Source organism: Borostomias antarcticus, assembly GCF_949987555.1.
Source record: "Borostomias antarcticus genome assembly, chromosome: 1".
Lineage (NCBI taxonomy): Eukaryota > Metazoa > Chordata > Actinopteri > Stomiiformes > Stomiidae > Borostomias > Borostomias antarcticus.
Window position 1 is genome coordinate 22,558,037 of NC_140234.1, and position 14,644 is coordinate 22,572,680.

The 14,644-nt window shown below is 51.5% G+C and overlaps 1 protein-coding gene across 2 annotated transcripts in view; it reads right to left on the reverse strand.

Moving 5' to 3' along the window:
* zbtb16a (zinc finger and BTB domain containing 16a) overlaps nucleotides 1–14,644 on the reverse strand; it is a gene marked incomplete at both ends in the record, with an annotated part of 115,844 nt that overhangs the window by 53,546 nt on the left and 47,654 nt on the right. For both annotated transcript variants that reach the window (XM_084445523.1, XM_084445522.1), the window contains one exon: nucleotides 13,864–13,961. In XM_084445523.1, coding sequence (XP_084301649.1) covers nucleotides 13,864–13,961 — 98 coding nt within the window. The remainder of the gene's footprint in view (nucleotides 1–13,863; nucleotides 13,962–14,644) is intronic.

The following is a 14,644-nucleotide window of genomic DNA, read 5'->3' on the forward strand; positions in this document are numbered from 1 at the left end:
GCCAGGAGAACAACGTCTCTCGGCCAACAGCAACAACTGGAGCGCGGGCCAAGTGCAGATAACAGGAGATCCAAACGGCAAAAACAACAGGAAATAACCAGAACACGCAGCGTTTAACTGCACTCAGGTGCATTGATTCACAAACGTGTTTATTTCGCCTGCGTCCAACTTTAATCCCCCCCCCCACCCCGTTTACCGGTCGCATAAAAGATAATTACCGACAGCTTCGACGGGGAATCAATTCAGGAAATTCCCAAAGTAGCGGCGTTTAGAGGAATATTTCCCCTCAAGACGTCTAAAAACGACGCGGCGGTGCTCGGCCAAGTGACAGAGCGAGGTAGGGTTGCTCTTTTCCATTGAATCATTTGTTTTCCAGCGAGGGTCGTCCGAGTCGTCGTCTATCCTACTTTCAAAAAAAGGCAAAAGGAGAAGAAAGGGGGATGAGAGAAAGAGAATGAGAAAGAGAGGTGGAAAAGGGGGGGTTAAAAAGTTGCTTCCATAAACTTCCTTTCTCGACAAAAGTGGACAGGGGTGAGGTGAGGGGGGGGGGAGGGTCGTTAACTTCCTCACTAAAACTTTTTACAATGTCCTGACACACATTCCAGATCTGGTGGCCCTCCTGCCTCTGCAGGTCTCCTCCCCCTGCGTCCATCCTAGATATAGACACCACGGACCCCGCGCCTCCCCCTGCGTCCATCCTAGATATAGACACCACGGACCCCGCGCCTCCCCCTGCGTCCATCCTAGATATAGACACCACGGACCCCGCGCCTCCCCCTGCGTCCATCCTAGATATAGACACCACGGACCCCGCGCCTCCCCCTGCGTCCATCCTAGATATAGACACCACAGACCCCGCGCCTCCCCCTGCGTCCATCCTAGATATAGACACCACGGACCCCGCGCTCCCCCTGCATCCATCCTAGATATAGACACCACGGACCCCGCGCTCCGCCGGCAACAGCGCCTTGGCGGCCGGCCAATGGGGGGCCCCAGGAGTCAGCTGAGGCAGAAATAGGCCAAACGCCACCGTACAGTTCACTGAGGGTTCAAACCAATCCCGTCTAGTTAAGTCTATGTTTTTTGTGTGTTTTGTCCACACCAGCAGGGCTGTGTAGTACAGGCTTCTCTTACTGCTCTGCCACTGCTCCCTGTAATGAGTCTTGGCTCATCAATTCTTTTTCTGGGGGGGAAAAAGCCTGTTTACAATAATAACATTAGTAAATGGTTAAGAGACATTAGTTAACTGTTACTTAATGCTTAATAATGCATTAACTAATGCTTATTAATGTACCCTTATTGTAAAGTGTTACCAGCCAACTTGGAGGGAGTCAAGACCGTTTGCTTTGGTGTGTCAGTGTTTTGGACAAGACCGTTGACAGTATAGAGTTCACTATTTATTTATCAACATGGCATACTCTTTATTTGATTTGACTGATACTGTAGGTTTTGTCCTCTTGTACAGCTTGAGATTATAGACTTGGTTGTGTATTTTTTTGTATATTCTGTGCATATTTGTTGCCTATTTGTATATTCTGTATACCTACGGTCTATTAGTCCCTGATTGGGCCTTTTGAGTTGTCCTTGCTGTCCTTACAATAATGTCCCCATCGAGGATAAATAAAGTAACAAAGTAAGTAAGTTTGCATCCGTCCGTCCGTCCGTCCATCCTCCCTCCCTGGCCACTTGTTTGCAACAGTTATAACACAATATCCACACTTTGCTTTTATGCTGCAGCTCCCAGTAGAATTAGTAGCATAAAAGCAAGCCGTGTGTCCTGGCTTCTTCCAGATGGCTTCCAGAGTCTCTCTCTCTCTCTCTCTCTCTCTCTCTCTCTCTCTCTCTCTCGCCTTAGGTGGGTTCATACTCCCTTCATTCGAAGAGTTTCAAAGAGCATTTCATGAAGGAGCTCTTCCATAAAGGGGATTCATGGCTTTCTAATCTGCACTGAGAAATTGATCTAGAGGTTTCCCAGAGCTATTGGCTAACTTACATAATGCAATAAAAGGCCATTGCCTGGGAGAATATTTACTTTTATTGCCTTTTTTACGCGGCAAACAAATTGTATTTTCCCTTCTCCCCTCTTTATTAATAGGGAATTGTACTACTGACAATTTACATTGGTCACAAAAATGACCCACTTACTCAAAGTGAATTTCAAACCCTTCCGGATGCGGCGGGTACAGCGAGCGTGTGCCCCTTGTCATAACGTCTAAAGATGGAAACACTTCATTTCCCAGCATACCTTGGATGAACTGAACAACGGTGTGGGAATACTGCGACGTTAAAACAGCTGTCTGCTAGTCGGCAATGACAAGTATGTAAGAGCAGTCATTTGAGAGTCACATGTTGCATTAAGGTTACAGACCGACCCAGAGCAATCATGAGTGGTGGTCCAGGCGCGTACATAAAAAAAAAAGAAACATTGGCCACAGCACAAAGCCTTGCATTCTGACAAGAAGACCGGTTTCCAGTAATAGTGGCTCTTGTCTCTGGGTCTGGGAGGGCTGTGTTGTGCACTCACATGAACCTGTCTGAAATACCCAGACTGCCACAGTGAAATCAAGTACGCCCGCGCGGCGGAATCCGATTTGATAGGCGCTGCGGCTGCTGGGGCCGACACATTCCTCGCCTAATTTAAAAAATGGCGACAGATGACACAGATAATCTAATAGCCACTGCAATCTATGAGATGTTGTTATATCGTTATCATCCACAATGACAATGTTCTTCTGCCTTGGCCAATTAGGAGGCATATTTTTGAGGAATGCCCCCCCCCCCCCCTCCGCTCAGAGGAATTCCATCTGGCCGGAGACTTGTGATGTAGACGACATGACGATGTATTCATGAAATGTTCGGTCTCGTGCTCGCTCTTCTCCAGGTCGTGCGCGCACATCGAGAGGGTGCTGGGATGAAATTATATGATTGGCACTAGCATTTAAAAACGCCTTAACTTTACTTTAATAATCAACAGAGCTACGGCAGCGAGAGTGGTGTCAATGAAGAAGAGCATGCTGGATAAACTTGTTAGTGCCAAACGTCAATTTTCAAGATCCCTGGCGCTCATTTCAATTTCCTTTTTTGAGCTTTTCACAACTCAATTTCAGTGACATGGAAGCGATGCACACGCACATACACACACACGATTGTGCATAAATGGATTGTTTACAGTGGCACCTCTAAACACACATTGCTTGATTGCACCCATACATGGACACAGGGACGCATGATCAACAGCAGGCCTCTCACGTAATACGCACACAATGTACCCTGCTGAATCTGCCACCAGCCTGTGACTGTGACTGTGTGTGACTGACTGTGTGTGCAGTGGGTGTGGATGTGGCTTCCTGCACGATGAAAGGAACTGGGGCCAGACAAAAAAAAAAAAAAGGAAAAAGAAAAAAAGAAAAAAACAAATCCATACTGGCCGCAGGCTCCTCTCAAATCTATTTTCTGCTCAGCTGGTTTTAAATGAAGTTATTATGACTCATTAAAATGCCCGCAAGCTTGTGGAAGTCGGCCAATTACGATTTAAATTTAGACCCTCTCTCTCTCTCTCTCTCTCTCCTCCCCCCGGAACCCCCTTCCTTTCTCTCTGCCCCACCAGAACCCCCCGCAGCCCCCCCCCTCTCCTCCATCAACAACCCCCCAATACTCTCTCCCAAAACCACCCCAATACTCTCTCTCTCTCTCCCCCACCCCCCAAATACTCTCCCTCTCCTCCCTCAACAACCCCCCAATACTCTCCATCTCCCACCCCCCCCAATACTCTCTCTCCCCCACCCCCCCAATACTCTCTCTCCCCCACCCCCCCAATACTCTCTCCCCCACCCCCCCAATATACTCTCTCCCTCCACCGCCCAATACTCTCTCCTCCACCCCCCCAATACTCTCCCCCCCCAACTCTCAATCTCCCACCACCCCAATACTCTCTCCCTCGCCCCCCCAATACTCTCTCTCTCTCCACCGCCCAATACTCTCCTCCACCCCCCCCCCATACTCTCTCTCTTCCCCACCACCCCCCAATACTCTCTCCCCCCCCCCCCAATACTCTCTCTCCCAACCCCCAATACTTCCCCACACACACGCACGCACATCCCAGCCTGATGCCACTCTGTTCCCTTTTCAAACCGTTAAGTTGTCCAGCTGGTCTCCATTCCTGGACCTCTGAACACAAACAAAGCTCCAACACGCAAACAAATAATCGGTTGAGTCTGGGGAAACTGGGCCCGAATCGCGGGAACCAACACACACACACACACACACACACACACACAAACATTGCTCCAAGTTATATTTCCTTCTATGCATGACAATAAGAGGATATCATGACTCACATTAACTTGTAATTACCTGTGATCTGAAGCATCATGAATATTACACCTATTCTATTCACGGACGATATGACCCATTCACTTGCGATCCATTTCCTTTTGATGGCTCATACGCCATACAGCCTGACTGAAGTGGATGTTGTAAATGGGCACGCGCTCCAGAACGTTTCAGGACCGTAATGACGGCAATTAGCGCGGCTGGCGTAAACCAACCGGAGAGCGCCCACCCGCCTAGTGTGGTGCTACTCCCGGACGTCACCTCCCCCGGGCGAGGCGTCGGGCCGTCACACACCTGGAGGAGACGCGGCGCCGCAGGGTCTGGTGAGGAGAAGCACTGGTCTGGTGAGGATGAGGAGAAGCGCTGGTCTGGTGAGGAGAAGCACTGGTCTGGTGAGGATGAGGAGAAGCGCTGGTCTGGTGAGGATGAGGAGAAGCACTGGTCTGGTGAGGAGAAGCACTGGTCTGGTGAGGATGAGGAGAAGCGCTGGTCTGGTGAGGAGAAGCGCTGGTCTGGTGAGAAGCGCTGGTCTGTTGAGGAGAAGCGCTGGTCTGTTGAGGAGAAGCGCTGGTCTGTTGAGGAGAAGCGCTGGTCTGGTGAGGAGAAGCGCTGGTCTGGTGAGGAGAAGCGCTGGTCTGGTGAGGAGAAGCGCTGGTCTGGTGAGGATGAGGAGAAGCGCTGGTCTGTTGAGGAGAAGCGCTGGTCTGTTGAGGAGAAGCGCTGGTCTGTTGAGGAGAAGCGCTGGTCTGTTGAGGAGAAGCGCTGGTCTGGTGAGGAGAAGCGCTGGTCTGGTGAGGAGAAGCGCTGGTCTGTTGAGGAGAAGCGCTGGTCTGTTGAGGAGAAGCGCTGGTCTGGTGAGGAGAAGCGCTGGTCTGGTGAGGAGAAGCGCTGGTCTGGTGAGGAGAAGCGCTGGTCTGGTGAGGAGAAGCGCTGGTCTGGTGAGGAGAAGCGCTGGTCTGGTGAGGAGAAGCGCTGGTCTGGTGAGGAGAAGCGCTGGTCTGGTGAGGAGAAGCGCTGGTCTGGTGAGGAGAAGCGCTGGTCTGGTGAGGAGAAGCGCTGGTCTGGTGAGGAGAAGCGCTGGTCTGGTGAGGAGAAGCGCTGGTCTGGTGAGGAGAAGCGCTGGTCTGGTGAGGAGAAGCGCTGGTCTGGTGAGGAGAAGCGCTGGTCTGGTGAGGAGAAGCGCTGGTCTGGTGAAGAGAAGTGCTGGTCTGGTGAAGAGAAGTGCTGGTCTGGTGAGGAGAAGCGCTGGTCTGGTGAGGAGAAGCGCTGGTCTGGTGAGGAGAAGCGCTGGTCTGGTGAGGAGAAGCGCTGGTCTGGTGAGGATGAGGTGAAGCGCTGGTCGAGTGAGGACAGCAGCCTTCCTACAGGACGCACACATCCGGGATGACAACGCTTCCCTTCTGGACGTGCTTTCCTCTGTCTCTGAGCACCGAGTGTACTTCTGCACTCGCGCACACACACAGGTCTTACACTAACACTAGCAGCGGCATTAGCAGCTGGACAAATGAATCGCCACCCTCCACACACATACACACGCACCCACACACAGATTTTCTCTTTTTCTCTGACTGGAAGACGCTCAGAAAAGGGCTCAAATCATGAAGAAAATCCCAAACTAAATGTTCTGTGTTGTTTTAGCAGAAGACGCACTGTGTACTGTACTACAGCCCATAAAAAAGGGCCCAAAACAGCCTCCAGACACCGCCGCAATCACCCTCCATCAAAACACTTCTTCTCGCATACAAAAATAAGAGCCGGCATCGAGCCGAATACCAAATCAGCCCATTAGGGAGCACAGGGGCACTAGCTACTTAGCAACCAAAGGGATTTTAAAGCCGCAACACCCCGACAACAAAGGAATGAGATGAGAATCTATTTATTTATTTATTTTTCCCCCCAGAGGAGGAGGGTGTTACGGCTAGTTTGAGCTTTTTTTTCGGGAGGAGAGAAATTGTTACCGATGATGATGGTAAATGGAGATGATTGCAAAAGTGTGTTCTGTGAGCAACAACACTCTCGCGGCCAACGTAATCTGACAGGGGGAGACTTGTGAGGAGAGAGAGAGAGAGAGGAGAGAGAAAGAGTAGAGAGAGAAGGAGGGGAGGGAGAGAGAGAGCAGAGAGAGAAAGGGGAGAGATGGAAGGAGAGGAGGGAGAGAGAGAGCAGAGAGAGAAAGAGGAGAGAGAGAAGGAGGGGAGGGAGAGAGAGAGAGCAGGGAGAGAAAGGGGAGAGAGGGAAGGAGAGGAGGGAGAGAGAGACAGAGCACTGTCATAGATCATTGAAAATCAATAGGTAGACTTGATTCAGGCGACCTCTGCTTTGGAGATTCGAGGCCGTGGGCCAAACGGTTTTTGCCCATCACAACATAATAGAGTGCCCTGATGTTTGCTGTTGTTGTTGTTCAGCACGACGAGACTCGCGGTTGCACGGACGGTGCAATTAATGCCTGGCAGGCACATTACTTAGCTGTAAAGCACACAAGGTCAAATCCTGAAAGGCTGGTCTTCCGGGCTGTGTGTGATGATGGGTTGTGAAAAGACATCCAATTAAATGGTAACATATCTTTTGAAAAAGGCTTTCACTCATAATAGCAGTGATAATTTACACGGCGCTATACAATAACATGATAATGGTACCTGAACTATTTGGTCTTTTCAGACTAAAGTTAATCGAGAGCTCTAAAGGCCAGAGATGAAAATCCAGAGCGTGTGAAACGGTCAGTGTCATTAATATCCAACGCTCACCTGCTGTGCTGGACTAGTGTAGCCTAGCTTTACCCCCCCCCCCCCCCCATCTTTCTCTCTCTCCCCCTCTCTCTATCAAGTCCAATCAAATCAACAAGCTTTATTGGCATGACGTTTCATACTGTAATAAAACGTTGCCAAAGCAGAAAGATATTAATATAAATAATGAATTAACCAATAAATAATCATGTATATTATATTATGAATATAATACAAAACATGAATAATGAATAGTATATAGAGAAATTCAGTATAGTCTTGCATTGAAACAGATCTATCTCCCTCCCTCCCTCCCTCCCTCCCTCCCTCCCTCCCTCCCTCCCTCCCTCCCTCCCTCCCTCCCTCCCTCCCTCCCTCCCTCCCTCCCTCCATCTCTCGCTCTCCTCCCCTGCTCTCCCTCATGAAAGGGCATGGCTAGTGTATTTCCAGTGCAGTAACATTCCAAGTGGATAGGGGTCTGTCGCCTCCCTCCGCAGCCATGTAAGAGCTAGGGGGGGAAGAGCGCCTGGATGGGGGGGGGGGGGTAAACTCGCGGGACGATGCTCAGCCTTTGTACAGTACGCTCTCGCCAGCCCTCCGCTCCGCTCCGACTTCCCCGCCCCGTGATGTGGTTAAGACGTCCACCGGGGCGCCGGCTCCAGCGCCGCTTTAAACCAGGCTTTAATGCGCGTCCGCGGGTCAGGCAGAGTATCGGCCGGGGAGGAGAGGAGTCGGGGCGCGGTGCCAAACGGTAGCCCCGGCGATTTAAACCCCCGTCCGTCATGGTGGTGTAATGTACCGAGGGAGGGGAGGGGAGGGGAGGGAGGGGGGTCAGCAGAGAGGAGGGGAGGAGGCAGGGTATCAGCTGTTCTGAATAATGTACATGTAACCGGCCCGAGCATTTGGGTCACTTTCTTTCTTCCTTTAAAAAAAAATAAAAAATAAAAAATCTTTTAATAGCCCTTTTCCTCCACAACAACAGCCCCAACCCCCCCCCCTCTCCCCTGTTCTGATTGGCAGAAGAGAGGCCAGGCCCTCCCTCTCTCTCTCTCTCTCTCCCCCTCCCTCCCTCCCTCCCTCCCTCCCTCTCTTATTTTGGAAGATGTGGCTTGGCCGGCAGTCATCTTTCGTTATTTTCTGGGTACAGTACAGCGTGTTCCTGGACACATCTGCGAGCGATCATAAACGCTCTGGAATGCTGGCAGAACATCCAGACCTGCCGGCACAACCGTGATGTCATCACTCCGAGGGAGGAGAGGGGGCTGGCGGGCGGCCAGAAAAGCCACCGCGCCACCGCCACCAAGGCCAGTGCGCTCCTCTGACAGGGGAGAGAGACAGAGAGACGGAGAGAGAGAGAGGGAGCAAAGAACACTTTCGCCTTGGACTTTCTCCCCCCCCCCCCGCCCCCCAACCCCTCTCTGTCTACACCCCCCTGCCCCGGCGTTTGCTTGCTTCCAAATGCTTCACATTTTTTCTCCCTTCCATGTCTGAAAGCCCCGGCCGTTTACTGTATGTGGCTTGCGCTCATGCACACACCCACACACCCACAAAGTGGGAGCAGGTGTGAGTCAGGTGCGCTGAGAGTTAACTAACAGATTCTGTTAGTGTCGATTTGAGGGGGGTTGGGTGGGGGTGGCAGAAGCCCAAGAATCTCGGCCTGTCCGCTCTCTAGAGGAAAGCCAATAGGTCGTTTTTTGTTTGGGGGGGGGGGGGGGGGGTTTGTTGACACAAACCGGGGCCTGGAAACAGTGTGGTCTACTCACCCCCCCCCCCCTCCACCTCTTGTCTAAACTACGACGGGCCAAAGCGCCGACACGGTAACCTGAGCGGCAGCGAACGCAGGAAGCTGACGGGAAAGACAATCTCGCCGTGCCGGCCTGCGTGTTCCAATAGACCCCCCCCCCCCCCGTGGGATGGACCAGACAACGGCGAGCCCGGAAAAAAAAACAAAGCCTACCTGCGTTTGACACGAAACTATAGCGGGATGGAGAACTGGCGGTCGGGGGAATATTTAGGTGTCGCACGCGGGTGCGCACTGTACATGGGACAGGAAGTCGAGAGCAGCCGATCTCTGCTGTCATGTTACCACCGCTAGCCCTCGTTTTCCTGGGAATAGAACAGAGATAATATCACCCATTGACTTTCATTGTGTTGATGAGTGTGTGTGTGTGTGTGTGTGTGTGTGTACACACTGGACTGTGCATTTGTATGTGTGGGTGGGTGGTTTCCAGTGAAGCATGAGAAATGTGTGCGCGCGTGCGCGCCTACATCTACCGGGTCCGTGTCCAGGCATCGGTGTGTGTGTGTGTCCTTACAGGGGAGGGGGTGGGTATTTTCCAGTGAAGCATTAGCAGTCTGTGTGTGTGTGTGTGTGTGTGTGTGTGTGTGTCTAAATCAGTCTGTTTGTATGTGTGTCTGTCTACACCGGTGTGTGTGTGCTCCCTGTGCCTGTGAGATTTCCAGTGAACCGTATATATGTGTGTGTGTGTGTGTGTGTGTGTGTGTGTGTGTGTGTGTGCGTGCGTCTAAATCAGTCTGTTTGTATGTATGTGTGTCTCCATCGGTGTGTGTGTGTGTGATCCCTGTGCCTGCGAGTTTTCCAGTGAACCGTGTATATGTGTATATGTGTGTGTTTGTGTGTGTGTGTGTGTGTGCGCGTTGGGTTGCTGCCGGGCCTGCTGTCTTGCCCCACACTCAGACAGCTGAGCTAATGAAGTCAAGTGAGGTCCAGAGTCGGGCCCCAGCGGAGAACACAGCCCAGACTTAATCAGGCCACGGCTGAGGCTGGAGCCAGCCTGGATGGGCCTGCTAATGACACTGCCGTGGGAGTCTGGACCCTCTGCGCGTGCGTGCGTGTGTGTGTGTGTGTGTGTACCGCGCTACGCCTCATTACACTGTCAAATGTGATATGAGAGCTTGGGCGTTCCATTTTGTCTCTTTGCCGACGTGATCTGGCTAGTGGCCGGCTACGTACAGTAAACAGAGGATTAAAGGACCGCGGCTCGATCGGTTAAAAGACGTGCGCGTTTCATGACATTAGGCGTCTCTGCCCCCGTGGGACGGTCGGAGAGAGGTTGACAGGGAGGAGAAGTGAGGAGGAGGGGACATCGGTAATCTCGTCGTCTTAATATCGTTCCGGTTTTTAAAAACAAACGGTGAGTCATCTGTTCCTCAGCGGGTTGCCAGGTCCGGGGGGGGGGGGGGGGTGCGGGTTGCCAGATCTGGCCAAAGCCACCGCGGCTTTTCACCTACTAGCGCCTCGCCTCTCTCCTGCCAGAAAAGGGCTGAGTCACTCCTGCTCATACCCTGCCCTCCCCGACACTGCCTCCGGGTCATGGTGACCTTAACCTGGAGAAAAGCGCTTGCACCCCCGCCACCCCCACATCCATCCCCCCTCAACCACCCACCAGTGTGTCAGACCCCACCACTGCCCCCCCCGCACTTCGTTATTTCAGCTGCGCTTTTAATCCTGTCCCTAAGCGAACAGACCCGTCAGACGATCCCTAAAAAAAATGAATAATCTGCTCATAACAACAACGTGAAAGGGAAGGGAGGGGGGGGGGGGGGTAGAGAGAGAAAAAAACACTTTGGCACAAGGCTGACTGTACATACTGTACCCTCGGTGGTGGCAGGCAGCCCAGACTGGCCAGCGGCCAAATCCTCAATAAAACACAGAGAGAGAGAGAGAGAGAGAGAGAGAGAGAGAGAGAGTGAGTGGGGGAGAGAGAGAGAGAGCAGGAGCGAGCTAGAGGGACCGAGAGAGACGGAGAGAGAGACGAGGTAGAGAGAGAGAGCGACAGAGAGAGAGAGCCGTGGAGAGAGAGAGGGACAGAGAGAGAGGTAGAGAGAGAGAGCGACAGAGAGAGAGCAGTGGAGAGAGAGAGAGGGACAGAGAGAGAGAGAGAGAGGGAGGGAGGGGCGGCAGCGACGTGTGAGACGGTACACATCCGCGGCACACCGTGCATACCAACGCGCCTTCCATCTCCCCCGCCTCCATCTCACCGTGTTCCTCTGTACAGCTACGCACAGGGGGGGGGGTGTTTTGGGGAGTTGTGAGGTGTCATTTCATAGATAAAAAGACAGAGCGAGAGAGAGAGAGAGAGAGAGATATGATAAAAATCGAGACACACACGCACTGACTGGGATGGAAAAGAAAAAAAAAAGCCTCGACAGTACTGCAGGTGAAAGCAACATAAGCGAGAGAGAAATCAAAGTGCCTCTCCCTTAAGCGGTGTCTGCCTGTCACAGCAGACCAAAGCGCCAATGAGTCAACGCTGATGCGAACACGAGCGCCGGTTGATATTGTGCGTCAAGCGGCCCCGCGTGAAAAAAACACACACAAAAAAACTTTCTTTTTTAGCAGCCGAGACGCGTCTAAAAATACCCTGCCCACATCCTTCGCTGGATCTTGTCGTCAAGGCCTTCTGCGGTTCTTCCTAGAGTTTAGAGTGCGTGTGAAACGACTCTTTTTCCGTTCCTTGGCGGTTCCACCTGCAGACCATTGTCTTTTTTTGAAAGGATGTCAATACGTCAAGTTTACCAGGAACTTCAATAGAAAGTTTATCTGACATCATTACCCTTACCGGTTCACAGCACACAGAGAATTAACTCTCTAACATTGTTCATTGTCCAAAACGCTCCATGACAATGAGTATGATGGTGATGGGCAAGCCCAGGTCACCTGGTCAGCTACGTTTATCCAACTACAGCAGGAGCGATCCTCAAATCGAGTCTGCCTTCGAATTACAGCGCAGGTGTTCTATTCCTGGTCTCGGTGCAGGAATGAGGAGGCCAGAAGGACCGAGGAACGACCTGTTGAAGTCTTCTAGAATCTTCTCTAGGGACGAGCCGTGTCTGAGCCATTACCTCCCATTCATCTCTACTTCTGCCTCTGCCCCCCACCCCTCCAGGACGGTTCGATTACACGGCCCCCACCTCCACCTCTGACGTTGTCTGAGTGTGAGGCTGGCTCTCCGACTACGGATGGATCTCCAAGAGTCTTTTAAGGTCATGGCACGTAAGCTGGGGAGTCAGGAAGTGGGGTGGGTGGGTGGGTGGGTGGGGGGGGGGTTCTGCTGGCTTCTACGGCGGTCTGTTGTGTATTTATGATGACACTGTATTCATAAATGTCAGAGGCGGCCTGTTGCTGTGGCGCCTCTTCTATTATCATTGAGAGCAGATCCTTGTTCTGGGTTTTAAAGGCAGTGTTGTGTTGTTCCGGGGGGGGGGGGGGGGATAAGGAGAAAAAAAGAGAAGAGATTCTAAAATAAACAGACATATTTTCTTACAGTGATCTCTTTACATGCCAAGTCGTGCGTGGAGCCAATTCACCGGCACAGCGTGAGGCATCATTCAGCGCCCCACCACAACATGGTAAGGGGGGGGGGGAGGGGGGGGAGGCGCCGCCAAGAATCAAAAAACACTGTCGACTCTCACTAGGGGACGTGGCGACATTAATTGAGAGATATTAATTTGTTGGTTCAAAACTCAACATGACAGACGGAACAAGCAAACAAACAATAACAACGTACGCCACATTTGCATACAGCGAAGACACTAATTAATTTGGCCTCTGCCGATGGGAGAGTGCAAACAGAACATGCATTCAGATACAGACAGAAGGGTCAAGGCTTTGGATCGTACCAACACGTGGACGAACGGGGGGTGGGGGGGGGTTGGGACCCACACACATGGCCGGGGTCGACCTCAAGGGAACCTGGACCCCCATGGCTTTTACAGAGTTTCTATAAACCATCTGCACGGAGGGCCCTAGGAGGCTGAGAGCTGCCTTCGGGCCCCTAGTAAAAGACGCCCGCTCCAGTGAGAACGAAAAGAAAGGAAAAAAAAGCCTCTCGCCCGCGCTAAGCAGAGCTCCACTCCCGGCCGCTGTGGAGGAGAGTGTGTCGGGCCGGCAGGATCAATAGTCCCTGTGTGTTGAATTACATGGCTTTTAGACTGCTAATGTCACGGCCCGGGCCCTGGCCAATGGGCCGGTGGAGCCGCTGATTCACTGCTGAATGCTGGGTAAAGACAGTGTCTGGGGCCCGGCGCTGGGTAGACCTGGAGATGAGGTTCACGATTAAAAACCCCCGGGGGTCGTATCAGACCGTCCCCCCCGAGTAGTAATAACACTATCTTATCCTAGCATCCAACTCCACTACAGTGCATATTAATTGCCCGATACAGCCGTGTCTACAACAGTGTGGATAGCAAGTAATGTCATAACGGTAGTTTTCACACGTGTTTAATATGTATAAGTTGTCTAATATACTCTTGACGTGTTGCATCTGGTCTCACAAAGAAAAAAAAAAGATGTCTCTGTTGTCTCTTACGTCAGTGAGACAGTCTCTCTTAGCCATGTAGACAATAACAACTGACTCTAGCCTATACATCAGACAACAACTGACTCTGCACAACTGTATACTTGAATGGTATTGAATTGTCTACATCACGGACACAGACAGAGTCATCCATGATCAGATGGGATAAGTAGATGAGGATGATACTGCTAGACTGGACAGTAAATTGCCAGTTTGGGAACCTTTAATGTCTAGTTGCGTACTGTACCTACAGTAGGACTGGAACGAGGAGCTGACTAGTGCTGATAAGACACTAAGGACAAGTAATGACAAGAAATCCAATGTACCTGTACCTGTTACACATGGAGAATAAACTTTTGATTCTATTCTTACCTCAGTGAGACAAGTGTCTCCTACCTCAGTGAGACAGTGTCTCCTACCTCAGTGAGACAGTGTCTCTTACCTCAGTGAGACAGTGTCTCTTACCTCAGTGAGACGGTCTCTCTTACCTGAGTGAGATAATAAGTGCATCCTGAGGCGGAGGCTGTCCAGGAAGCGTTTTCCACACAGCTCGCAGCCATAGGTTTTCATTCCGCTGTGCAGCTTCCTGTTGGAGGAGAACAAAACAAGGCATCAAGAGAACAGCTCTTCCATTACGCCATTTACAGCAACCTGCGAACGCTCGGGCATAAATGACATCAGTCACTCGGCATGTGTCCTGTGCCTTAATACTACGCAAGGGGGCAATTTCCCCCAACACAGACGGTCATTTCAAGCCTTTTCAAGCCATTTTCAACAGAGAATCTCCATGGATATGTTTTAACAATGACAGAAATGGCACAGACAAAGAGACTTTCTGAGGCTTGTTGCTGTTCCCGGGTGCGTCTCTGTGCATCAGTACATCATAATAATCATAAATGGCTGCCAATCTCTTGAAGGTGCATCGGGGCGCAGCTTTATTCCCACAATAAATCACGGGATGCTTCTCCGTCGAGGGCGTTATCACTCAGCACGTGCTCGGCCGCCGCCCCCCCCCCCCCCCGCCGGCACAACGGCTGGAGTCCTATAAAGTGAACCGCCGTGATTTACTTAGACGGACATAGACCGGCACGTAGACGATAAGAGGATACTTTACGAGCGACAAGATTTTTTTTTGTGTTTTTTTTTTTTTAGTCCCACTGTCCGTTCGTGTTATACTGGACAGCACTTACAACAATGGCCCCGCTTTATCACATATCCAGAATGGCCGCCCAGAGGGGCATGTATTCATGGGCCGTGTCCGAATGTCCA